Source organism: Sebastes umbrosus, chromosome 18 (genome assembly GCF_015220745.1).
Source record: "Sebastes umbrosus isolate fSebUmb1 chromosome 18, fSebUmb1.pri, whole genome shotgun sequence".
Lineage (NCBI taxonomy): Eukaryota > Metazoa > Chordata > Actinopteri > Perciformes > Sebastidae > Sebastes > Sebastes umbrosus.
This window is the reverse complement of record NC_051286.1, coordinates 9,477,823-9,505,192: the sequence shown is the minus strand read 5'-3', so window position 1 is coordinate 9,505,192 and position 27,370 is coordinate 9,477,823. Positions and strand designations below refer to the sequence as shown.

At 37.5% G+C, this 27,370-nt stretch overlaps 2 protein-coding genes across 16 annotated transcripts in view; both read right to left on the bottom strand.

Moving 5' to 3' along the window:
• Positions 1-168: 168 nt before the first annotated feature.
• Positions 169-3,903, bottom strand: ptrhd1 (peptidyl-tRNA hydrolase domain containing 1). Its single transcript, XM_037751518.1, has 2 exons — positions 3,639-3,903; positions 169-895 (listed from the first exon to the last, which is right to left on the bottom strand). The coding sequence occupies exons 1-2, from the start codon at positions 3,852-3,854 to the stop codon at positions 725-727; spliced, it is 387 nt and encodes a 128-aa protein (XP_037607446.1). The 5' UTR covers positions 3,855-3,903; the 3' UTR covers positions 169-724.
• An 846-nt stretch (positions 3,904-4,749) lies between these two features.
• The window catches only part of fam184a (family with sequence similarity 184 member A), a 167,870-nt gene continuing 145,249 nt past the window's right edge, over positions 4,750-27,370 (bottom strand). For 7 of the 15 annotated variants that reach the window (XM_037750659.1, XM_037750664.1, XM_037750660.1 and 4 more), the window contains 5 exons: positions 25,493-25,639; positions 15,220-15,337; positions 14,901-15,047; positions 12,701-12,957; positions 10,747-10,948 (listed from right to left, as the gene is read on the bottom strand). In XM_037750659.1, the coding sequence (XP_037606587.1) occupies positions 10,864-10,948; positions 12,701-12,957; positions 14,901-15,047; positions 15,220-15,337; positions 25,493-25,639 (754 nt within the window). In that variant the 3' untranslated portion in view covers positions 10,747-10,863. Of the gene's footprint in view, positions 5,694-10,746; positions 10,949-12,700; positions 12,958-14,900; positions 15,048-15,219; positions 15,338-25,492; positions 25,640-27,370 lie in introns of those variants that run through there. The other 8 variants (XM_037750666.1, XM_037750668.1, XM_037750665.1 and 5 more) reach the window with 6 other exon arrangements.

Below are 27,370 nucleotides of genomic sequence, written 5' to 3'. Positions count from 1 at the left end.
CGGTGACAATGTGCTGATCTGGTATTGGATACCATTATTTGAATAAATAACAATTAAGTACATTCATATCTATGTATTTATTTGTTACATTTTGTTTTACAAAGTTAGGAAAGCTTGTTTAAGTCAAGCCTAATGTTGTCTTACACATAAAATAATGATCCCAGTCACTTACACACAGTGAGGCATACAGCTTTTTAATTAAACACTTGTAACAGATCGGTAGTCGGTATCAGTCGATACCCAAAGCCCAGGTATCGGTATTGGGACTGAAAAAGTCAGATTGGTGCATCCCTAATTGTCAGTGTGATAACATGCACTCTAATTACAATGTGTAAACAATAATTATTTATTTATTGTATGTGTTTAGAACAGATTAAGTTAGACCACTTGAGAAATACAATAACTTTTCTGTGGCTACAAGTCAAATACATTCATAACACATGGTCCAGTTTTGTTTTTTACATTATTAAAATGTATATATGTTAACTTTGTTTTGTTAAATTTTGGCAAAATTAATTGCTTTCTTTTCTATCAAGCTATAATAACATCACAAAATAAATGCTATACCTTTTGTGTTTTTTCTACCTTATTTTCCGACTTAAATCTTGGACATTGCAGATGTTTGGATGCACCGAGTAGAAGAGCACAATGTTCTCCTTTTATAGATGAAATTAGATACTGACATGCACTGTAATCCATAGCTGGTCGATGTCTTTCAAGGCAGTCATTTGAAGAGTTTGAACTTGCGCATCAGTGGCTGGACAGTCTCTTTGGGACATGGCTTCAGAGCCAAGCAGGTGGGGATGTTCTCTGGTTGTTCGATCCAGAGCTTGTGGGCCACGCCAGCCTGTGTTAGACTCTCTGATAGACCGGAAAGGGCGGCCTCGTCTGGAGCCTGGACAAACACAAATACAACAAAGATTATTTAACATTCAAGACTGAACCACAGATCCCCCATTACTTCACATTTCATTCCAGTACTCCATGTGAAGAAATGCATCTTTGTTGTCCTGTTCAAACTACATATGGTGTTTGACATTAAAACCTCTGAGTGCAATAGTAAATCTACTAATTTAGTAAATATTGAGTTGCATCATAGTGAAATTCAGCTATGTACATTACATTTTGATTGTAATTATGATTATATCAACCTTAAATAAGAATCCCATCTCATTATTATTATTTTGTATTGTTTAGTTGCTCTAACATTAGTTAGTCTACTGACATAAATCTTGAATGAAGAAAAATCATACAACAAAATACCAAACTCCATTGGAAATTCTGTCATTTAATAATTTCTTTGCTCATCAGCACAAATGTATACCAGCTAGAAAGCAAATCAATAGCTTATTATATTGTTAAAGAGACACTTTTAAATTTGGCATTAATCTTATATATCAGACAGAACATTTAATTAGTAAAAGTGGAGTTTAAAATCGTTTCCTCTGTGGCTCTTGTGATAGAGCCACAGATTAAAAAATAGTTTTGTTTTTTTTCTTTTTACCTTTTCCAGACTTTTTTTTTTTACGGACATTTTTTCAGACTTTTTTTTTTTTTTTTTTTACCTTTTCCCAGACGTTTTTCAGACTTTTTTTTTTTTACGGAAATTTTTTCAGACTTTTTTTTTCCAACATTTTTCAAACTTTTTTTTTTCAGACATCTTTTTCAGACTTTTTTTTTTTTTTTTTTACCTTTTTCATACATTGTTTAGACTTTTCTTTTCCAGCATTTTTCAAACAGACTTTTTTTTAGGGTTATTTTTTCAGACCTTTTTTTCAGACTTTTTCTCAGACTTTTTCTTCCAACATTTTCAAAAAAAAATTTCAGACATTTTTTTTTTTTACCTTTTCCAGACGTTTTTCAGACTTTTTCTTCCAACATTTTTAAACTTATTTTTTCAGACTTTTTTTTCCCAACATTTTTCAAACTTTTTTTTTCAGACATCTTTTTCAGACATTTTTCAGACTTTTTTTTTACCTTTTTCATTGTTTAGACTTTTCTTTTCCAGCATTTTTCAAACTTTTTTTTTCAGACTTTATTTTTAGAGTTATTTTTTCAGACTTTTTTTTAGGGTTATTTTTCCAGACTTTTTTTCCAGACTTTTTTTTTTTTTTTTACCTTTTTCAGACATTGTTTAGACTTTTGTTTTACAACATTTTTCAAACTTTTTTTCAGACTTTTTTTTTTTTTTCAGACATTTTTCAGACTTTTTTTTAAGGGTTATTTTTTCAGACTTTTTTTTCAGACTTTTTTTCCAGACTTTTTTTTTTTTTTTTTACCTTTTTCAGACATTGTTTAGACTTTTATTTTCCAACATTTTTCAAACTGTTTTTCAGACTTTTTTTTTTTTTTTTGCCTTTTTCAGACATTTTTTTTAGGGTTATTTTTTCAGACTTTTTTTCCAGACTTTTTTTTTTTTGTTTTTTTACCTTTTTCAGACATTGTTTAGACTTTTGTTTTCCAACATTTTTTAAACTTTTTTTCAGACTTTTTTTTTTTTTTTTTGCCTTTTTCAGACATTTTTCAGACTTTTTTTTAACAGAAATTTTTTCAGACTTTTTTTTTTTTTTTTTTTTTTTTACCTTTCCCAGACGTTTTTCAGACTTATTTTTACGGACATTTTTTCAGACTTTTTTTTCCAACATTTTTCAGACATTTTTTTTTTCTTTTTACCTTTTCCAGACGTTTTTCACACTTATTTTTACGGACATTTTTTCTGACTTTTTTTTCTAACTTTTTTCCAACTTTTTTTTCATACATTTTTCAGACATTTTTTCGGACTTTTTTACCAACATTTTTCAAACTTTTTTCAGATTCTTTTTTTCCAGCATTTTTCAAATTGTTTTTTTTTTTTTTTTTTTACCTTTTTCAGACATTTTTAGACTTCTTGTCCAACATTTTTCAAACTTTTTTTCAGACTTTTTTTTCAACATTTTTCAAACTTTTTTTTAGACATTTTTTTCACATGAAAAAGTTTTATAGCCTTTAATTTAATTTATTATTATTTACATGAATCATTTTACATATTTGATTTGTTCTTGTTCTGTATGCACTTTGTCCTTTTACTTGAATGCAATGATCTATGAGCCATGTTGTTTGTAAATTTGAATTTGTTATATAAAATAAAAAAAATAAATAAAAAAAAGATAGCCAAGTTAGCTAAACAAAGTGAAAAATAACACTAAAATTAAATTTAAAATCTGCAATAAAAAAAATAAAAATAAATTAAGTAAACAATTTCTGTTCCTGCTTCCATGATCTACTCTCTCAAAATAGAATAAAATAATAAAGATAAATCTGCAATTAAAAAAAGGAAATTAAATAAACAATTTCTCAAATTAGAATAAAATAATAAAGATAAATCTGCAATTAAAAAATAATAATAGGAAATTCTTCCATGATCTATTCTCCCAAAATAAAATAAAATAATAAAGATACATCTGAAATTAAAAAAATATATAAATACAATTAGGACATAAAAAGTTATATTACGAAATTTTGAAATGTTGTGTTGCCGAATAATACATCTAACCAGGAAAACTTGTAATTAGTTATTACATATGCATGATAAACGATATTACCGCCGTATTGACTAAAGTGACAGATATTTGAATGGAGTCTGGTGTGAGCTCTCTCACCCCCAGCACCACTTTGTGCATGTTGTCCAGCTCGGCCAGGTAGCGCTGAGTGTCTGGGTCTCCGTAGTGGAGGTGGATGGCGGCGGTAGCAGCGTGACAGGCCTGGGTGATGACGGCTCCGAGCGGCCAGGACAGCTGGTGGACCAGATCCGACCGGACCACCACATACTGGACCAGCCGGCTGGCAGCAGGAGACCCGGCTCCTGTAGCAGCCATGGTTTGTTTCTCCAGCCAGTAGAGGAAACGGGTTGTTTATCTTCCGGTTCAGCCCAGATGTGTAGTTCATTATTAAATTATATTAGAACTGTTACTGCACTCTGCTGGTTACTATTAAAACCGCATGGTGAAAACACACTACTTGTTCTACCAGCAAAGACAGTCTGTACTCTTAATTCCAAGGAAAATTATAATAATTAATAATAATAATAATAATTTTAACATTATTATATTATGTTAAAGTGTTTAGTAAATAATATAAACAATTTCTCAAATTAGAATAAAATAATAAAGATAAATCTGCAATAAAAAAAATTATAGGAAATTCTTCCATGATTTACTTTCCCAAAGTTAAATAAAATATTCAAGATAAATCTGCAATAACAAAAAAAATAATAGGAAATTCTTCCATGATTTACTTTCCCAAAATAAAATAAAATATTCAAAATAAATCTGCAATAAAAAAAATAACAGGAAATTCTTCCATGATTTACTTTCCCAAAATAAAATAAAATGTTCAAGATAAATCTGCAATTAAAAAATATAAATACAATTAGGACATAAAAAAGCCCATTACTTTTTTAAATGTTATATTACGAATTTTTTTCTCGTAAACTTATGACTTTATTCTTGTAATATGACTTTATTCTCAAAATATTACAACTTTTTTTCTCCTAAATTTATGACTTTATTCTCAAAATCTCAGATTTTCTTTTCCTCAATGTGGCCCTAATACTCCGTCGTATAATATAGACAGGTGTATAGTAATAGTAAAATGTATAAACTGTAATGTATGTATTTTTGTCATTAATGAACTTCCATAATCTTGCATCTTGGGACAATAAATGAAATGTAAACCACGGATTCACTCAAATAACTGACAAACAAACACAAGTAAATGTCACAATAATTATTTATTAAGCATACACATTATAATATAAATATAAAATATGCTATTTTTGTTTTTAAAATTGGTGAGACATCATTATATCTGTGTTGAGACAGACAACCATACAAACAGGTTTTAATATTCTACCAAAATCTGCTATGCAGCTGTAACAAACTTGCCATGATGGTGCCGTCCTAAAATCAGAGCCTGTATTCATGGAGCATATCAGAGAAGTGTAACTGATCTAGGATCAGGTTCCATGTAAATGTCACCATAAATGAGGAGGCAAACTGGCCTTAGATCAGCGCTCCTAGTCTAAGATGCTGTATGCAGTGGGCCCACGTACAGAGAGAGCACAATAACCTACTGTATATTTCTTTATATATATTTATATTTCTTACTGTAGTCCAACGATGGCAATTAGCAGCATGATAATGCACCACTCATATTTTTTTCTAGTTCCAAGAAACTGCAAAATAAGTTAGGAAGTAAAGAAATGAAATAAACATCAAACATACTGATGATCATTGTCACTGTACTAAGAGAGAAACTCGTCCACAGTGAAACAATCAGAGAGAATCAAACAATCAAATCAGATCAGAGTGATGACATTTGACAGTCAGGATTCAGGGTTCAATTCAGTTTCACCTCAGTCAACAACAGGAAGTGGATGATCATTACAATGTTTACCGAATGAATGACATCGAGTCATGAATTACAGCTTCGGTTGACTGAATTTAAAGTGAATTGATCCCCCAAACCAATCAATGACGATAAAGAACAAATAGTTTTTTCTCTTTTTTTCTGTTTTTTTTTCTCTTTAAGTTGACATGCTGAATCCTTGTGTTTGCAGGTTTGTTGTGGTCAATCAAAAGGAGAAGTATTGAGCGAACCACTCTTGGCGCTGGGCGTCCGGGGAGTCGATGGTGGAGTCCTTCGTTTCAGGAGGGCTTCAGGACGAGGAGCGCAAAATAATAATAATAATAAATAAAAATCACCACAACAAAAATAAAGACAGAAAAAGACAAGTCAGGGAAGAAGCCAGAGGTTGTTTCAGCAGTATTACACCTCACTGAATGCTGTATTTTGACAATAAACTTACTAAAATTACAAAAAGCAGATCATTTTTTTTCCATTAACACACAGTCAATTGTTCTATTACTGGACCTCTTAAAGTGTAACATCCACTGAATTCATGTGAATCGAACACAGAATTGAACTGCTTTACTGTATTGATTTAGCCTTGCACATGGTACCGAAATACAACCAGCAGATAATACTAATCATGTTGAATTTGCACATCGGTTTATACCTCATTTAATCTGTATTTTAAACCTAAAATTATAACCTGCACACTTTGCTAATGCATAAAGAATATTGTTGTTATTATGTGTTTATATTGTATATTTTCTAAGTTAATTGTAGTAGTCTGGTATATTTATAGTGTATTTTAATATATTCTCTCTCTATCTATCTATACTGTATGAAAGTGTAATTTGACTTTTCTCTCCACCAGGTGGCAGCAAAGTCATTCTTAAGATCCATTGAGCCACAGCAGAGAAACGTGTGTTGTGTCCTAATTCCATAGTAATTGTACACAGTATGCACTTATATTAAATGTCATAATAAAATGTTTTTTAGTAATCAATCAGCTGATTTATTTGGAATAATGTTTGGGTATGGTTTCTGAATATTTACAAACCAAACAATCAATTGATTAATGGAGAAAATAATCAGACAATGGGGAATAGTTATTTGCACTGTTTAATTATTGCACTATAGATATGAGCCCAATGTGAGTCAGAGTCATAAGAGTGACTATTCTGATCATAGGTTTCACTTTCTCCACGGTTACCTCCTCAACTGTAGTTGACAACTATTGAATCCTGGTCTTAATCATCTCTAACAACCACAATCTTTTCAGATGGAGGTCCCTGAAGCAAAATCGTATCAAATGGGGTTCTGTGACCTAGTGTGCATCAATTTAGAGCTCCTTGACACGAGAACCACTGGGCTAAATGAGACTACTAAACGTTGTCATGCCGACTCGTCCGCCTTTACAGCCTTGTTGTGTTGTACTCGCGTTCATGCGACCGCGGTGAAGTTTGTTTATAGCCTAACGTTAGCTTTTGACTTCTGGAGATTGCATTTACCCTTCAATAATCATAAAGTACTATTCATTTGTGAAGATTATTTTACAGAACAAAACGTGTAAGTATCATAAATGTTTGTTTTCCACAGAGATTATTTTCTGCAATAATCCAAAACCCAATGAAAAAAATCCCGTTGACTTTTTGGCGAGGGAACCAGTGCGATACTAACTTCCTCTCTATGGGCCTGTAACGGTGTTTTAGCATGACAAATAAACTCTGCATGTACTTGTGATACAGAATGACTGCATAAACCTCGACCAAACCTCATAAACTATTAAAAGTATTTTGTTTTTTACAGGAAAATGTCGATCATTACGACGAGATGAAGCTGTAGCTACTTCCTGACTCGCGTCCTCTTAGGGGAGGAAACATGCTGTTCCCTAAAGTTTGAACTAATTAGTCGAGGAGTGTTTGCATCTATCAAAACAAACACCTATTGGAGCTGCTTTCTTAATTGGCTTCTTCTTAAACAAACAGTCCCATAACCCCAGGGTAATATTTAAATTTAGGGAGGAGGGTGTCATTTTGTTGTTGTTGTTGTTTTCTAAGCTTGGAGGAGTCAATTAGTTCCCAAAAGGCTGCCCTTGTATTTGTGCAGCATGATAAATCGTGTATATACTGTGCATGGTCACGATTCAGACTCATCCCCCATATTAAACAAACACTTTAGCGTTTTATTCACTAGAAAGTGAAATCTCCCTCCATGATTATCTCTGTCTGCTGACCTTTCTGTCTTTGAATGCCAACGTCTTGTTATCAGAGACAACAGGAAGTGGTCAAATCGGAGTGTCTGGGCAAGATAAGATTAACTTTATTGATCCGTGAGGGGAAGTTGGGTCGGGACAAAATGTACCTTATCTACCGTGTTTGGGCATAAAGTTGTAGTAAAGAAAAAGAATATTCATCTATGAAATAAGATTTTTGGATATCATTTTAGGTAGCTTATGTACAGAAACTGAAGATTATAATGATGGGCAATGAAAAAAAAAGAGGGGAATGAAAATGTGAGCAGAGATGTTTTGATGTTGAATTGAGGGACACAGGGAAGGACATGTGATGGAGAGGAAAAGAGATTAGCAGAGGATGAGATGATGAATCAGAGGAAGAAGATAAGAGAGATGAAGAATCAGAGGAGAGGAGGTAATGATGATGTGACTTTTCTTTAAGCTTGTGAGGCAGCTAGAAACCCTGCAGGTCTGTATCTTCATTTAAAGGTACCATATCATGCTCATTTTCAGTTTCATACTTGTATTTTGGGTTTCTACTAGAACATGTTTACATGCTTAATGTTCTAAAAACACATTATTTTTCTCATCCTTTCTGTCTGAATATACCTGTATTCACCCTCTGTCTGCCAAATCTGAATGATTTTTTGAATCACATGTTTTCTGATCTTGGCAGCCCACAAACAACTGACTGGGTTGTCTTAGTTGACAGTTTGTGGGTTGGTAGGAACTCCAGATACCCAAATGTATGAGCACAAGCACTGAAAAAGTGAGTTTTTCATGATACGTCCCCATTAAAAGCAAATGTTCAGACCATTAGCTCAAGACAAAATTTCCCTGCGGGATAATAAAGTATAATCTTATCTTATTTTATTACAAATGTTTGTCTGGCCCAACAGTCCCATCAGGATCAATAAAGGAACTATTTGTTTTTTACATTGTATAACACAAGTACTTTATTTTTGTGCAGATTTGACCATTCCTCTAAAAAAAAAAAAAAAAGTATTATTACCACATTATTGGCAATCAATTTTGCATTAAAGTCCAACTGAAATTAAATTACACATTTTTTTCCTACTACAGCATTCATATCTGCTCTGAAAATCACGTCCTGTGTTCTCCTTTGAGAAAAAAGTTTGAAACCAAAAGCGAGAAACTTGTACGAGTATTTTTTGGTTTCACGATGACGCCCCCTAGTTTTGCATTCATTTGATAGAATACTGTTCTGGCATCTGTTTATGTAGATGGACACCTTGTTTCCGTAAAGCACTAACGTCAGCGTCCTGTCACAGGTCAACCTGTTCTCACTCCCAACTCATCAAAAACCGCCAGTTGGTCAGTGCCCCTCGGCATGCGACGCACCAGGCTTTCAACTAACTCCAATGTAAACCAACCCGTGGCGTTACTCGGCGGTCAGAACAAGTGGCGTAGTATTAAGAGCGTGCAAGTCCACTTAGGGCGGGTGGGGGTCGTTAGTCAGTGAAGTTAACGTCAACCACGACGTTTCCCAATCCTAACTAAGGGATTGTGCTGCCTAAGGCCCCGATCAGACAGAGATGCGTGGCTACAGGCGCAGCCGCTTCAAAAACGCCCGTTGGCAAAAGGCGTCGAGCAATCACAATCACATCTTGTCCTGCAGCTTATCTTGTTGAACAATCCACCAAACAAATATTCATCAGGGAAAACGTCACCGCTAACGTCAGTGTGCAGGCTAGATGTCTGATTAGCTGCTCAGCTGCAGCACATTAAACAGCAGGTAAACGTACCAGCAACATGTTGGCTAAGTTTGTTTACAAGTTTGTCTCTCGTTCCCTACGGTGTAACACCGGCACTCTGCTGCCAATCAAACACAGACACGCCCCTCCAGCCAGCTGAGACCAGAAAAGGCATTTCTGATATTTCCCCAAACACCCTCTTTCTTCCTTTTAATAATAAAAAAAAACTATTAACAACACATTTGGAAAACACGTTGACACGATGTTTGACTAAATGTGATTTCAGTTGGACTTTAAAGCTGCAACAAGTTCTCATTTCCAGACTAATTCTATTGGCTTTCTATCACTTAACATAGTGAATACTAGAGTTTACATGGAGCACGAAACAAACCCTCTACAGGTGATATTAATAGTAGCGCAGATGACCAAGAGGAATATCTACAAAAAGCTCAGTGTGTTCCTTTAAAGCTTTGGTCTGATTCCCTGAAGCATACATGTGTTTAAAACTAATGTTTTAGCTGCATTTTCAGTAAATAATAGAAAATATTTTCTAGCTATATTATCCAGGCTGTAGTCTGTAGGGACCATAAACCACACTGACCACAATATATGGGATATTCACAGTGTTTAAACAGCCTACATTTCCTCTATCCTCTAAACATCTAGCTATAATCATGTTTTCATTACGCCTAATAGACCGAGTGTCGGTCACACACTACGCAAGTAAGTACATAATGTACACAGTGTACTACATGGAAGTGTACTAACAGGAGTATCCGATTTGAAACACCCACCTCAGCTATTTAGTATTCAGAACACAACTGAAATATTGCTCTTTGGATTCATGTTAAAAGTCCACTTAGATGGTTTGTTGTCTAATAAAAGTCCTCTTTACGATATAAATACATAAAGGAGCCGATGATTTAAAGGGGTCAGATTTACAAATTGCTGCTGAGTAAGTAGTCGGGGCGGAGGGATCAGTCTAACTGCAAATGTTTGTCAAGAACAAAGAGTGTGCAGGGCGAGGAGAGACGAATCGTTTAATAGAGTCTGAAAACATTTCAAAGCAGATCTATAATATCTGACCTCATACTGTCATTGCTGGGCTCTGGTGTGTGTGTGTGTGTGTGTGTGTTGCTGGTGCTCCTGCCTTCCCATAATAACTGGTTTGTCCTAAAGCTTTTGCAAAGCAGCCACCACATCTCATTCTTTTACATAAACGGCAGCTAAAAACATGCAGCGAGATAGATTCAATACAACCAAAACATGCTCACGCTCACACACGCTCACACATGCTGTAAAAAACAGCGCCGAAACACACACATTTCTTGGCATGCAACACACAAACTGCATGTATTCATGTGAGAAGCATGTTACATAATTCATCATCGTATTAGTTCACAGCCATCGTCAAGGAAACAAGAGAAGCATTTATTGGACCGTAGAGTTGAGACGTAGAAGCTCAGTTTTCAAAATAAAACACCACCACACACAGAGGGGACAGTCCATGATAGCAAAAGACAATATCTACTTCATTATAAAACTCACGTAGCAAAATTGTACAAAATCCCGCTTGGAGTTGAGGAGGAAAAAGTGCAGCGTGTGCAACATGCTGAAATTTAGATGAAGATGAGACGATGAAGAATCACAATATTACACAATGCACAACAAAAAAGCCACAAGAGCAAGTTTTATAACTTCCTGAACAGAAGAGGGAAACCTGTCGGCATGCACACAGTTAACATGTTCAGACTGACGGACACGTGGGAAGGACGTAAAAATAAAAAAAAACACATGCCCCTTTTGCATTCCAAGGCCATTCTTTGAAGCTTCAGTCGGGACTCTTGTGTTTCTGTCCTGAGTATAATGATCATTTCTAAATGTTATTAAAAGACCTGTGATGCTGCTGATGTCTCCAAGTTTAAATGTGCTGCAGGAAAATGTCATTCACCAGTCTGCTTTAATCGCAATCGTCCAATCATAGCTTAGAAAATGTAAACAGGAAGTGGAGTAATACTCCATATATTAAGAGTTTGGAAGCTGGTTTCTTTTTTTAACCCTTTTCAAAACCAAAAGAGCAAAAGTGTAAAACGCATTAAATAGTGTGTTTAAGTGCTTAATATCTACAGTAGTAGCCCAGCGTTGCTTCCAAGGCAGCCTGGCTTCCTACGTTCCTCTACAACAAAACTGCATTGTCAATTATGTTTCGAGGAAAACATTTTTTTCTCTCCCAGATTACGTTTGTTTTAGGCGAATCCCAAATATGTTTCTAATCATAGTCCGTGGAAGTCCATGTAGGAAGGAGTTTGGGGTGGACGGTTGGGTCAACACAGGACTTTCACCCAGGAGACAGCTGTTCATGTCCCGTGTGAAACCAAAAATCACCGTTGACTTATTATATCCATAATTTAAATAACGTAACATACTTATATTAAGCTAAACCATGATGATTTTTACTAAACCTTAAATAGTTTTGTTGCATTTTTTTGTTTTGTTTTGTATCTATTTACAACGTTTACCACATATTTAAAACTGTTTTATACGGCAACCATAATCCAGGAGAATATAAGTTTCCCTCAAAACGTAATTGAGAATGCAGTTCAGTTGTATGGTAACATTATTTTGTAGCAGACAGGGTTGTACAAGCCCAAGGCATTTCATACTACATTATTTTGTGGAGTTACATAAAATTAACCCTGTTCATGACTAGCACATCCACTGTGTAGTATTTGCATATTTAAGTGCATATTTAAGACGCCTTCACAGGTTTTGTTTTAAAACGATTCAGCTGGAAACACTGAAAAGTCAGCGGGTATTAGGAGCAGGTTAGATTAGTTAGCTCGCTGATAAACTCTGCTAACAACAGTTGTCATTTAAGCCGGCAAAATGAAAGCTGCGTTTGTCTACCGCTGGCTGAAATCTATCAACGAAATCATTGTAAGCTGCATATGTACTATGCAAGAGCTGTAAGCTTGACTGGCGTAGCAACAGTAACTTAAGGAGCTGTGCGATCAGCGAATGGTCAACACATTAAGAGTGTTTGAAAGCTTCTATTTGACACTCTGCAGCTCGTGATGACAATGATTTCATGCTCCTTATGGTTTATGAAAAGGCCAGACACGGCAGGAAGGGATGAATTGTTCCACTGTTTCACAGAAACTTCTGGTGGGTAAATTTTGAGGCTTTTGTGAGAGAACACAAGGCCTAAAAATACACTTTCTACATTCAAGGTTTTGACTGAGTCAACTCATTAAAAGTGCTCTTTAACCAGCAGGATTTTTCCAATTAACCTGAGCCCTGTGATTGGATGATTGATGCGTGGATTTGACCAGCTGCTGCCCGTTCGGGACTGAAAAGGTCTCACCTCATGAATTTCTTGGGTTCGGTGGGAGGGGTCGGCGGGGGAAGAGGTTTGTTGGAGTTGAGTTCAAGGTGGTGGAGGGGGGAGTTGGGGAGGGGCTCTAGGCGGCTGGGCTGGGCTGGGGGCGGGGGTGGCGGCAGTGGGGGCTGCCCACTTCCTGAACCCGCCACGCCCACGCCCATACCCGCTGCCTCCAGAGCCCTGACATTAGGAGAGCTGCTGAATCTGCTGGCTGCTGTTTTCTCATTCTTTTTCTTTTGCTACACAGACAAAAAAAAGAAAAGGAGGGGGCACGGGGGTCAAAAAACGGAGCAAAAGGGAAAGAAAATAATAAGAAAAGATAAGAAGACATGGAGGGTAAAAAAGGGGGAAATGGAGTAGAGGGGAGAGCCCTGGAGGTCGTAAACAGTCCATCCAGTGAGAGACAGGAAAAGAGCAGCGTGCTAACTCGATCCTATTTAACTGTTGATCGAAGCAGAGTGAATGGATCAATCTGAAGACTGGCATCACTCAGTCTTTAAAGCAGCAGTCGCTCTGAGCAGAATGGAGGTTCAGATGAGGAAGAGATGTGTCAAAAGCAGGAAACATCTCGCACTAACAAAATGGCTTGGAAAGCAAAGGAGAGCTGGAGAAAAAGTCAGGAAGAACAATCGAGTCGGGTGGAAAACACACAACACATATATACAAATATGTGGAGAGGAGGGGGATACATGTAACATGAACAAAAATACTGGAAGTTATAGAACCCGAGAGATGGTGTCAACAGTTATATACTGATCATGCAGTGGGGACCACTCAGCTCAGACACACTGTGAGGAATGAGATATTGTGTTTTCCAGGAGCACTGGGAGCTTTAAAGACCCTGAAAACATATTTTTCTCAAACAGCTTCTTATCATGAGCAACGGGATCCTGCATGAACACACAGTTTTCATCAAGAAATTCACTGAATTTCCATTTCCCTTCAACAAACATAGTGTTATATTTTGGCAGTGCATTCAATCTTAGATCACGTTTTTGCACCTTAAACGCTGTAAAGAAATGAGACCTTGGTAGGTACGACTGTTGGCCTCCTTTTCATACCAGTAGCGCTGAAAGAAAACACCACGTTTCCTAGTAATTGTGTTGTTTCCTGTCCTCTTTCACCGTCCTTGGCGACTTTGTTTGCAGTAAAACAAAGAATAAACTTGTTAAAAATTTTTTTCATCGCCCTTTCACCATCTGCTATTTACTGTAAACTCTGAAAGTTCTGGTTGTTATCACTAGAACATCATCTTCTTGTGTTCTTGCTGTAAAACAACTTCCCTTTGTGTTGTTGTGGTATAAAACAGTGCAGCAGATTTCCTGCTCAGTTCAACGCTGAAACACTCAGGTCAGCCGATTAGACTGTTGTCAGGCTATTAAATAGGCGTTATTGGTCATTATAAGCACCACAGATGTGGGTCAATAGGGGCCTACTACGCCTACTAGTAGGTTTTATCATCTATTCACATGGTAGATCATCGAAAGAAGGTATAAAATACCACGACAACGACCTTCTAGAGACCGTAGTAATTATGACAGGAGCAGAAGTTGTTGTAGTATAGAAGCATTAAACTCTATATCGGGTGGAGGGTGGTGGCGTTGGATGGGACACAAAACACAGGGATTTCACCCAGGAGACTGGGGTTTGCATTCTGTTTGAAACCAACAACATGTAGTTGTCTTTGTGTTCACAAGCCTAAAGTTCCACTTTCACTTTTGAAACAGTTATTTAAAGCCAAAACACTGTTTTCCCTACAATTAACTAACTACATTGCCTAAACCTAAAGAACCCTTTTTGTTTGTGTTCAAAGTTTCGCTTTCACTTTTACAACGTAGTAGGCATTGTAGGCCCCTTATGACCCACATCTATGGTGTTTATAGCAACCAATGATGCCTATTTAATACCCAGACGACAGTCTAATCAGACAATCTCCTCAAAATGGTCTCATTTATTAACAGCGATTAGAGTGATATTTGAAAATTACCGTGGTCATGATCTATGTTTGTTATAAAGCAGCAGCACCTTTGTAAAAACGTCAGTACAGATTGTTCTTCTGATGGATCAGCGCTGATGGAGATGAGATGAGATGGAGTGGATATCATCTTTGCTATGTGGTCAAGTAAAGCAGCTCATCAGAGTGCCCCTGTGTGTGGTGTGTCCACAGGACATCGGGGCCTACCTTAATGAGCGGGTTGATAACTCCTACGTTGGGACTGGCGTTGAACACTTTGTTGAAGTTGGTCTCCCTATTGACGAGCTCCAGTTGATAGAACTTCTTATCGTCCTGGAGGAGAAAACCATGTGAGCTGACTGAAGACTCGCGGGACTGTGAAAAAGAGTTGTGTATATCCAATCGGTCAAAAACAAGATCTTCTGCTACATTATCTGAAAGCTGAAACATAAACAGGAGATGGAGTAATTTCTTTTTCACACTTGCTCTTGTATACAAGCTCACACACACACGCACACACATTACCTCAGCAGCAGCAGTTACCTACCACCAGTTTCTTGACGAGAGATTCCCTCTCAGACACCATGTCTTTCAGCTCAGCGATGATCTGCAGATCCTCAGGACGACTCTCCCTGTTCCTGAACTTGTCCTCTGTTCCTTCCAGCCTGTAACAAAAAAAACATACAAAACCATAAATATTCTGCACCAGAGCTCCAATGAACACCATCCAGGCTTAGACATAAAGCCGGGCATTCACTGTACGATTTACGAAATGTCGTTGTGTAATTCCTACTCCTACTGTACGAGCAGATCGTTTGTGATGTAAAGCCAAAGCTCACGATTTATGTGCTCATACTGTAGAGTCCGATAGTCACCCACGACCTCACATTGTACGTGTAAAATGAAAAAAAAACAGCTCCCGTCCGACGGCCGGTCGGGGGGAGTTAATCGGTACTCGGTCTCCTCCATACACTGCACGGTAAACAATGCCGGACAAACCTGAAATTCAGTCAGACTCTAAAATGAGTTGTGCGGCCCAAAATTCGGGACAGAAACGGGCTAAAATCGTACAGCGTATGCTCAACTTTAGGTAAACACAATCGCAGTAGTGGAAAGAACATTTACTCAAGTCCTTTTACTTTTACTTTACTTGAGTATTTCCCTTTTATGCAACTTTATACTTCTACTCCACTACATCTCAGAGGGAAATATTGTACTTTTTTACTCCACTACATGTGTCTCACAGCTTTAGTTACTTTACAGATTACGAATGTTTGTGATAAACTGAAGGATGAAGTGTTCCTTTATGTGTTGAGAAAATCCTCCTTCTTCTTCAGCTAAATAAACAAAAAGAAAAGCCTCTTGGATCAGCTGGAGAATATATCCGCACAAAGCTGAAAACAGGGCTGTTTTTCTGACACCATGAAAGTTGACTTTTTTAGAGATATGTGGTTCTCACAGGACAGCGACACTACCAACATATAATGATCTTATAGAAAATGATGCATTGCTGTAGATTAAACTACCCAACAGGATATACAGGAGTTAAAAACATCTACAGCAGTAAAATGCAACATTAATGCAGGCTTAATATTAATCCAGAAACATCAGATATAATATGGAAACACTGACAGGGAACATTTTACGGCTCAATCAATACTTTCGCTCATCATAATTTAAGTACATTAGATATGTGTGCAGTTTCATCAGTGTAAAATATGCAACATCAAATATCAATTACTTATCAAAAAAGAGCCGGAGTAAGAGCCAGGTGAACTTGATAGATCGTGCACTATGTAGTGTGTGTGTGTGTGTATTAGATGGAAGTATTTATGAGTTAAGAGAATTAAAGGCATGTACTACAGGGAGTAAAACGATGAGGGATTAGGCTTTCCTTTTTCATTAGCTTTTGATCAATAAAACAATAATTGTCCCCGGTCCCTTCCCTTTCCTGCCCTCCTCTCTCCTCATCACAAAAAAACATTAACGGGGTTTGTACGTTCAAATAAAAAACACAGTTCCTCCGGAGGTTGTTTTTGTTCTGTGAGTTATGAGAACTTTCAGAAAAACGACCGGTCCCCTCAGAGAAATCACCGCTTGTGTAAAACCTCTGATCCACTTCATATTCGGTCACATTTTCCCAAATCGCAACACATGCTAAAGATTGCCGAGCAGAACGGGCATTAACCGGTTCTTGAAGCGGAAAACAACCAATCATAGGTGACACTGTTGGCTGGGAAATGACTCATATTTTGAAATGAAAGGAAAAAAGCTATCGAAAGCCTCCATTTGGCAACAACAGCATGTAGTTTAGAGAAGTAATGTACTTTGAGTTTCAGCTTTCAGTTTTAGAAATTTGTATTTAAATGGTACCAACACACAAGCTATGACGCAAGTCATCAGTTGCCCACTTCTTTATAACACATCATTGTGTCAACAGTATAATTTGATACATGAGTTTTAATTTAGTTTGGGGTATCTATCTATCTATTCATAACACTGCAATTTTTAGTTGTGGTAAAAATTAAATTAATAATTTGGAGGACGCTATTTTTTATGGAGGACTAAAGCTGCCATTATAATTAATAAATAAATGATTCGATAAATAAATAAATGAAATGATAAAGAAATAAATGAAATGATAAAGAAATAAATGCAGAAATAAAAGTTAGTAATTTGAAAATAAATATTCACAGAAATAGGAAAAATAATAAATAACATTTATTTATTTGAAATAAATATTTTTGTATTTGTTTATTTTCATATTAATTATTTTTATTTATATTTATTTCTGCTTTTATTTATTTATTCTAATGACAGCTTAGTTTATTCCTTTGTACATATTTACTGCCGTATTTATTTATTACTTGTATATAGTACCAATACAACTCAGCAACGTGTAATATCTGAAGTGCAATATCTTACTGTTTTTATAGATCAAGCGAATACATATTTTCTATTTATAATATATATATATTTTTTTTATACACCTCTTTATTTGTACTACTATTTAATAGACGTGTGTGCACCGTCAGGCTTGATATTTAATTTCGTTGTACTTGCAATGACAATAAAGGAATTCTGTTTAGTCCTCCATAATTTTTCACCCTCTGAGATCCAAAAATACAAATTAAAAATAAATCAAACCAGAACAAACAAAATAACAATCTGAAATAAGTGTCATTTTTGGCTGTAGAGGTGTTTCTCAGCATGTTTAGCTGTGAGCCTATTTCTGTTTTTTACCAAAACCTCATGTGACAGTGAGCTAAGCAGCCTTTCACTTCCCACGCTGCCACAGTACAGCCCACTGAGGGATATCTCTGTGACATTTATGCCACAGTGTGAAGTCACACTTTGGTAAAGGCCGAGCATCACGGCAGCTTGTCTTCCTGATAAACTGCGGTCTGTCCAAGGATTGTCCACCGTTGTACCGGAGCAGCTACTGGAGCGCTGCTCAGTGATACTGATACATACTGATCTGCACTTTCATCAGATATACTGGCTGCTGCTGTGCTGGTCCTTCTGTCTATCTCTGATAGCCGATTCATCGTGTTCCTCCTGTTTGTCGGACATTTTCTGCAGCTCAAGCATCACAATCTCTTTTGCTGCTCTAGCTGTGTCTGTGTTTGGCCAGAGTGTCCTCACTCCCAACTTGTCAATACGGCAGCTTGTTTAGTCGCCCTACGGGTCAAACTACGACACTACACGTACTCTAGCGTTAGGAGACCGTTTTTTGTGTCTTTTTGGTGAACATGTTAGCAGACAGTTGTCCATTTACACATCCAGAAGACACAAAGCAACACTAGCAATGCCAATGGAGTTATGATATTCTAGTAAATCATAATGGCCTTATAAAGCTGCATTTATCAGTTTTTGGGCTTACCAAAACAAGCTAAAATCACACTTGGCATGTTCTGGCCTTGTGCAGCTGCCTATTTACACATCAAGCAGACACGGAACAACATTAATATTCACCATCTAGTTGTTAACAGGTAGTGTGCAACAGTTCTATCAGAGCCTTTTTGCCTAAATTAGCCGAAAACAAGGGTGGTGAATGTGCCAACACTGAACCAAACCCCGGCCTCCTGGGTGAAAACCCTGTGCTTTGTGTCCCATCCATCACCTCCAACCTCCACCTCATATGGAGTATCATGCCGTCTATACTACAGCGCCTGACTTCTGCTTCTGCCATAATTACTGCGGTCGCTGTCGTGTTCTTTCACACCTTCTTTCAGTGATCTACCATGTGAAAAGATGATAAAACCTACTAGTGGGTGTAGTAGGCCCCTATTGACCCACATCTATGGTGCTTATAGCGACCAATAACGCCATTTAATGGCCTGTTAACAGTGTATGGTTCAAGTAAAATTGTAAACCAAGAGTGTGTTTTTCTCCACACCAGAAAACGAGACGCATGGGAGTGATGTGCTACGGGAGCTTTAATCTAATTATCTTTAACAATAACTTTGGTCAATAATCTCTGTCATACATTGACAGCAGGATCTGAGGCTAACACTTCCAGAGAGCTCACTTGTTCAGTAAACTCTTCAAATGGAAGCAGGACAAATAATATCTTCTCTAATGGAGTTCAAATATTGAGAGGGTTATATTCTGCTTGATGTAGAATGTGTTGTATATAGAGTATATCTTCGTACTGGCTGGTTGAACTGTGGCTGAATGTCCTCTGGGCGGGAACACACTGAGGCCAAATGTTTGGTGTCCAGCTATTTTACGTCCGACTGCCGCAGCATCGGCAACCCTTCACTGGGCAGGGAGAGCCTCTGTGTCACCCAGCTGGAGTCTCAGGGAGTCTGGTGTCACCCGTGGCATTCATCATACGTTTGAGTATTTTTGTCTATGATCACATGAAGAGAATATTTCCAGGGTTTGGACAAATGCACCTGCTGCTGTCGCGCGGCTTACATTCAAGCCATCAAATTGATTTTCTTCAACACAACCTGCAGGGTGGGAAGTCCACATCTATCCACTGCATGGTTAAGCCGATAAGAGATATTGGACGAACACTACGGCTCCACACGTCAGTAGTGAAGCTGCACCAAAACGTGGTTTTTCTGGGAGTAGTTCATTTTTTGGTGAAGGTGGTGTCTGTGATAAGATGATGATTTTTTGGAGTCTCCAAGGCACTGGACTTTAATAAAACTCAAAACTGACAATGACTGATGGTCAAGACGAAGTATTGGGTGAGTGCTCCGGTTTATCTTCACTGCCTTCTGGTTGTGTTTTGTCAATTTCTGTCATTGCTGCAGTTAGCACTAGCAAACTCACTGTACTGCATGTTATTTTTTTAAATTACATTATCAATTCTCCCCATTTGCAAATAACACAAACCCTAACTGTAAAGACATTTTCAGTGGTTGGCAGCAGACCAAGTAGCCAAATATAGCAGGTTGTATCTTAGCAATACAGCAAACAATATGACACAACGAATATAGCAAGCTTATCTAACTAATATAATGAACATGATTTACTGTCCCAGTCTGGAAAATTAAACTCCAACAAACTTGTTATGTGCTGATTCCTGTCAGACAACAGGGATTTTAACCTCGCTGATCATCGAAACACACTTCATTCAAACTCAACAGAATCAGCATAAAACTCATCAAAAACGTCTTTGTTAGTCTTTCCACTGTTCCAACAATCACCAACTCTGGTTTGGTTGAAATAAACCCTTAATTCACAGAGTTAGATGTGAAAAGTAACCGTTGTTGTATGCGCTTCTCAAAGCCACCAGACTCCATTGACAGAAATAGTAATTTTACCTTGCCGATTGTAAAACATTTCATTCAAACTCGACAGAATCAAAATAAAACTCATGAAAACCGTCTTTGTTAGTCTTTCCACTGTTCCAACAATCACCAGCTCTGGTTTGAGAGTTTGAAAGAGAGACTGAATAACTAACGGATTTAAAAAAAATAAGTAACCACTGTAACATTTTCACTGTTTTCTAAGCCTGTTAGAAAAAAAAAGAAAGTCATAATCGTCTACTGGCAAAGGGAAAGAAATCTATCACCTATTTTTAACGGGTTTTCCCGTGTTTAAAAAAACAGCATATGTGCGCTAATTTTGGTGGAAGAAGGGCATAAGAGGCTTTCATACTGTAGGCCCCATAACATACAAACTTCAACAATAACTTCCAGTCTGTTTAAAGGCTGTAAAGGCAGCACTATCTACACATGCCAGAGACAGCTACATCTTTTAAAGGGCTGTGTGATTTGTGCGGTGGGACTGCACTTCATCCACAAGAGATTCTCACAAACCACAGGAAATAGGGACATTAAGCTTCATACATTTTCAACACTGAGCCATCACTTTCTTTGTCATGATGAAATCTGGCTCTTGGACTTTGCCGTCTGCATCATCTGAGAAGAAATAGGTGTTTTGGGTATTTAAGGGGCTCTTGCTTGGCATCCAGAGAGTCTTTTTTTTTTTAATCTTGTGAATGTTTAACTGGTTATGCAGCAGAAGCAAAAGCATTGTTGCGTACAGTTTAATATACTTCACGCACTGATTTCAGAACTGTTAAACTGTAATTATGTATCAGGTGTCCGGATGTATGATTTTAACAAGCTGGAATATTGCTGATGTGACGCGACTACAAGCTGCATCTCTAGTTGGCATGATGACCAAAACCAAAAAACAAACTGTAACCCGCAGACTCCCAGAGGAGCAAAACCAATAAAGACACAGACGCAGGACAAAAATATTTAAATATTCATGAAACCTAAATGGTGGAGCATTCTCAGTGGCTGTTTAGGGAGAGGGATTTTTAGAGAGGGGGCGAGGCTGTCGTCAGCACGGTGATTAATTAGGAGGGAAGGGACGGGGCTGCTGGTTAAGACAGATCTGTGTTTTAGTTAATTAGAAGGAAGACGGTGGATTATCTCTGGGGACGGTCCCAGAAATGCCTCTTTCTCGGGTAAAGTGAAGAAACAGCCAGAGAATAAAAACTGCTGACCACTCAAGTAAATTTGTCCCAGAAAACTGGTCAGAATAACCCAGAAAGTAGACGTGTTTAGTCTGTAAACTTAATCCACTGTACAGACATGATGATGGCGCTACATGAAAAGTTAAGTTATCACCAAAGTTATTCATCCAGAGGGGGAACATGAATGTCTGTACCAGATTTTATGGCAATCCATCTGATAGAGTGCTGCAGGGATGATGTATTTTTGTACACAGAAGTTATAATCACACTGGTTTCCTCAACAAAAAGACAATGGGAATTTTCCATTGGGTTTTGGATTATTGCAGAAAATAAGCTCTGGGGCAAACAAATGTGATGAAATATGATTTTTGAAGTGAGAATACATTTGCCAAAAGTAAAAAGCTAGCGTTAGGCTATGAACGAACTACACCACGGTCACATGAACGTGAGTATAAACAACGAGGCTGTAAAGGAGGACGAGTCGGCGTGATGACGTTTAGTAGTCTCATTTAGCCACTTGTTGGCAACTGTCTTTTATAAGACATGTAAAAGCTGCAAAATTACAAAACAAAACAAAGATCTCTTAAGCTTGTGTTAACCACAGACCTTATTTTAGGCATCTAACTAAAAACTAGGGCTATCAAAGTAAACGTGTTAACGCAAATTCATTTTAACGCCACTAATTTCTTTAACGCATTAATACAATCGATCTTTTACGGAAGTTGTAGCGGGCTCAGTTTTAAAGTTGTAGTGAAGATACTGGTATCATATGAAACTACAAAACCTAAGGAATCCATTGATACCAACCATGTCATACTAGCTTGTCGGGTTGGAGGTTAAATAACGCTCCAAACTTGCGCTAAATTTTGGCGAGGTAAAACTGGCTTGGCCATTTTCAAAGAGGTGAAAATGGTTTCTATGGGTACCAACGAGTCTGCCCTTTACACACATGACCATTTTATGATAATCCCATGCAGTTTGGGGCAAGTCATAGTCAAGTCAGCACACTGACACACTGACAGCTGTTGTTGCCTGTTTGGCTTGAGTTTACCATGTTATGATTTGAGCATATTTTGTATGCTAAATGCAGTACCTGTGAGGGTTTCTGGGCAATATTTGTCATTGTTTTGTGTTGTTAATTGATTTCCAATAATAAATATATACATACATTTGCATAAAGCAAGCATATTTGCCCACTCCTCCTTGATAGGAGTATTAAATACTCAAATTTCCCTTTAAGGTACATTTTGAACAGATATAAAATGTGCGATTAATTATGGACAATCATGTAATTGAAAATGGGTTTTAGGAGTCATTCCGGTAGCACTGTTTTTGTGGTTTGTATTCATTCAATCAAACATTACAGCAGTAGTCTTTGCATACACACCTGGCGGAGATCTGCACTCTACTGAGAGCACTTTTATAGTTATGTTGTTAATTTGCAAATATAATGGAAGAACAAAAGAGAAAACGGCCCGAACAGCGAGCACAGTAGTTGATTCTACTGCATTATAAATCAACAGAGACAATATTGGAACATTTCTAGGTCTCTACTTTTTGTATCAGCATCTGTCCAATTGTCCTTATATTGTACGCGAGACCCTCTTTAACTACAGATCTTGTGTATTACTGTGTGTGTGCTGAAACAAAGTGTTTTAATGTGGCATTTAGATGTAATAACGGCCCACAAACATTCAGCTCTATTTGAAAGCATATCCTCTTTAGTCCAGCGGGTGGCGCTTTGCTCTCAGCTGAGTCAGACTAAAAGGAGGTCAGCTCTGAGGAGGATGCTAGTTCGCTACACGTCTCCTGACTCTCTCTCACACACACACACACACACACACCACAGAGTTTTCCATATGGCTTTTCTTTTTTTATCTCTCTCTGTAACTGTACCATTTTCTCTTGAGGTTTGGTTTAGATCATTTCCCTCATGACTTGGCATCATCCACTGCCCACCGGCAAAAAATATACCTTTCAACTCCTCCACTCTTTTTTCTTTCTCCATCCATCTCTGAATCTCTGTCTCCACCTGCAGTCATTCATGTCACATCCCATACACTCTCTTCTCCTCATTCTCTTTAGTTGTAACCATCCCCACAGCTCTCTCTTGTATTCTTTCACTCTTTAGATACACTACAGCAGTCTTTCCTACAGTCTTTCCTACAGTATCCTCACTGCTTGTCATCAATAATATAAATCTCCCTCTTCATATTCAGAAATAAAAGACATTTCTTCAACTCCAGTATCATGAAGCTAAATGTCTTTGATCCTTTTTTCATGGGAGTCTATTCATCCCCTTTGATCTCTGCAAGTTCTTCAAGTTCTAACTGATATTTGAGATGTAGACTGAAGTTACTCCATACTGTACAGTACGTTTGGCCAACCATCCAAGGGGGTTGAAATCTAGTTTTCCATATTGATACCAGTAGAGCTGAAATCAATATTTTATAAGACCAGGGTCTGAAATTAACTTTTTTTCACTGGCTTCACTCAGATGCACGGCGGGCTATTGTATATTGTCTGTCATTTCCAGTAAATATCACAATATAAAACGTGTGTTTTCTGTTTAAAAATTAGGCTACAAACGTAGATAGCAAGTATTACTAACCCATCTTTGAAGTGGTTACGTGCAGTCTCCAGTCTGATATGGAGCACAGAGCTGATATGTAGGTGGTTTGTTTACATGACGTAGAACAGAAGTGCATATTTAACGCATCCAGTGAGGACACGGTGTTACGCAGTGATAAAACGATGTTCAGTTTTCTGATTCTGCTCTTTTGATTTACAGAATATGCAAACATTGTCAGAAGAATTACATGTTCAGACGTTATCTATAGTAATAATAATGGTCCTAAATGATGTCAAATTGTATAGTTATAAGTCAAAAACCTTACCACCCCCCCCTCAACGACTGCACAGCACATTCAAATTACAGCAAAAAACATGAATGTCGCGCAACATTTAGTATGACTTCATTATATAGACTGACTTCCAGTGTCCTTGTGTATTAAGTTGGAATGAGTTGTCTGAAAAACACCTATTCGTCAGACAAGTCCAGACAGAGGTTTTTAAATCAAACACTGCAGAACCATGTGTGACAGTGTGACTACATGAATATGGATTCAGGAGCACTAGACAACGCTGGCATTTGTATTTCTCTTTTTTTTTAAATCTTTGATTTCATGGAGTAATTTTATCTTTTTGTGCTTGTCTTTGTTTTTGCAAAATGGAAATACGTCGTTTCCAGAAGAATGCGGCTCAGGTACAGATTGAGGTTGCGACGGTAAATCTCTCTTGGTTGCTGCCTTTTCATGGCGAGCCAGTTTCGTCATGCACCGTCGTGCTTGCTGCAGCTGTTTATAACGTATGACATGAGCAATATGATTAGCTGAGAAGAATGTAATTCATCACAGCCGCCTGTGTATTTATACCGCACTTCACCTGACGCATACAGAAATAGTCTGCCTGGATGCGTCTGCTCCGATATGATTAACAGTTTAGATATGCCCTAATTTATATGATGCCGTCATTTTGTAGGTTATTGCATGGACAAAAAGAAAAGCACAGCGTTTAACTTGTTTTTCCCACATTTGATCATCTGCTCGACTACAAGATCCAAAGTGCAGAAGCTAAAGAGAGTTAAATCTGTAGAATGAACGCATCGTCTGCTATCCTCCCCAGAGAAAACCTGTCTGTCGCTTTAAGCTTCCACTTGGCACCTGACAACACACAATTACATTATCTAGGACGAATAGGTCGACCTGAGTTAAGAATTATATAAGAGTTATTCCTCTGAACCACAGACCTCCAGTGATGCAAAGCTTTCTGAAGACCACACAAAGCACACAGTGTGTTTACGGTGTGTACTTACAGTATCTGGAGGGCGGAGATCTTGTCTTTGAGCACTTCCTGGGCTTTGTTGAAGTCTGACAGCATGTTCTGCGTCTCTCTGCTGTGGACGGCGCTCATTTCGGCGAGTTCCCTCTCGTGCCTCTTCGTCAACTCTTGTTCGTGAGCCCTGAAGGAGAGAGAAGAGCGGATGGTTGAGTTTAGAAGTGTCTGTTAAAATCACTTAACATGGTTCTGGTAAAACAAAACAGACCTCACTTCAAGTTAAACTGGCTACAAACAATCGAATCTACAAAAATATGAATGACGATTTGAACACAACCGGCCGTGGTATAACAGCGACAATGCACTCTCAGGTGTCCTGATATAGAGAATAACAGAGTCAACGTTGTGCAGTGGTGGGATAAGTATTTAGATCCTTTACTTGGGTAAAAATGGTGGGCATGCCCCGACTTATCGGTCTTAGTTGACTAAAATTTCTTTAGTTGATTAGTCATTTTTTATGCTTTTTTCATGCTGTATAATATGCACGATATAATGCATGATAGCCACTGAAAATAACATAACATAGCCTTTTAAACATTTTTATTTTCGTACGTAAACTTTGCAGCTGTTTTTTTAACTTTTATTTTAAAATGTATTCATTTTAATTTAATTTTAAATATATTTATGTATTTGTATTCCTATTTTAATATACCTTTGATGCATTGCCTTATGGTGTAATTTATTGTGTATATCCTATATTGGCTGAAAAGTTCTATTGTTTGAACTGTTGTTTGTTGTCCAGTAAATTATCTTAAAAATGCTGACATTCAATTCTGAAATGTCAAATTGATTATTGTCTATTCTTCCCATTCTTCCGTCCACAGACAACATTAATTATTTGGGTCCAAATGAGACTTGGAACCATCAAACGCCATTTTGTCGTGGGACACCATTCAATGTAACACTCATATGAAGTGGTGCTTTTGTGTGAATCTTTGTGGAGAAACTTAATTTTACAGATCTGTTGATTAAAATCACTAAATCTCAAACCAATCAATTAGTTGAGTGTTAGTCAACTAAAAATGTCTTTGGTTGAGGACAGCTCTAAAAAAGTAGCAATTCAATAATGTAAAAATAGCTTCCTATTCATGAAGCTGTTTGAATGAGTCAGGAATAACACATTTTTAAATTGGTGACATTTCCCTTTAAGACTTAATCAGGACCTGCAGACTCTCGTCTCTCTGTCCGTCTCTCCCAGGAGAAGCGGACATAATGGATTGTTCCTGAGAGGAAACGTTGGTGAGATTAGAAATGGGAGATAGATGCACCGAATGAATCCCTAGAACATAATTGTGTGAAAACATACCACGAATGTAATTAGATAGAAATATGATTTTTTTGCACAAAATAACAACAGAACACAATAACACAATATGGAAATGTACCAAAACATAAATGTGGTATGACTTGATGTACAACGTGATGTAAAACACATGCACAGAAAGTGTGTGATTAATTCTCCTTCTTATCAAGTATGTTGCACATGTACAGTGTAGAAGGTTTTTCTGCTGCGGGTGGAAAGGAGCTAAAGAAAGAGGACGGTGATGGAAAATGGGAATAAAAGATGATAATAATTAAGTGAGGAGGAGAAAAAGGCTGATGAAAGGGGATGTGAGGGATGAAGAAGAAACATGGATGTCTGTCTGCCTCTCACTCTGACTGGGCCAACTCTCCCTGAGGGGCGCACATCTTATCTCTCTCTCTCTGCTTCCTCTTTATTTATTTATTTATCAGCCTATTTTTATCCCTGTGACCAGGATTCAGACGGGGAGTTACGTAACACATGGAGAAATGTGCTGCGCATGGGCCTGCAAGCAGTGAGAGAGAGAGAGAGAGAGAGAGAGGACGCATATAC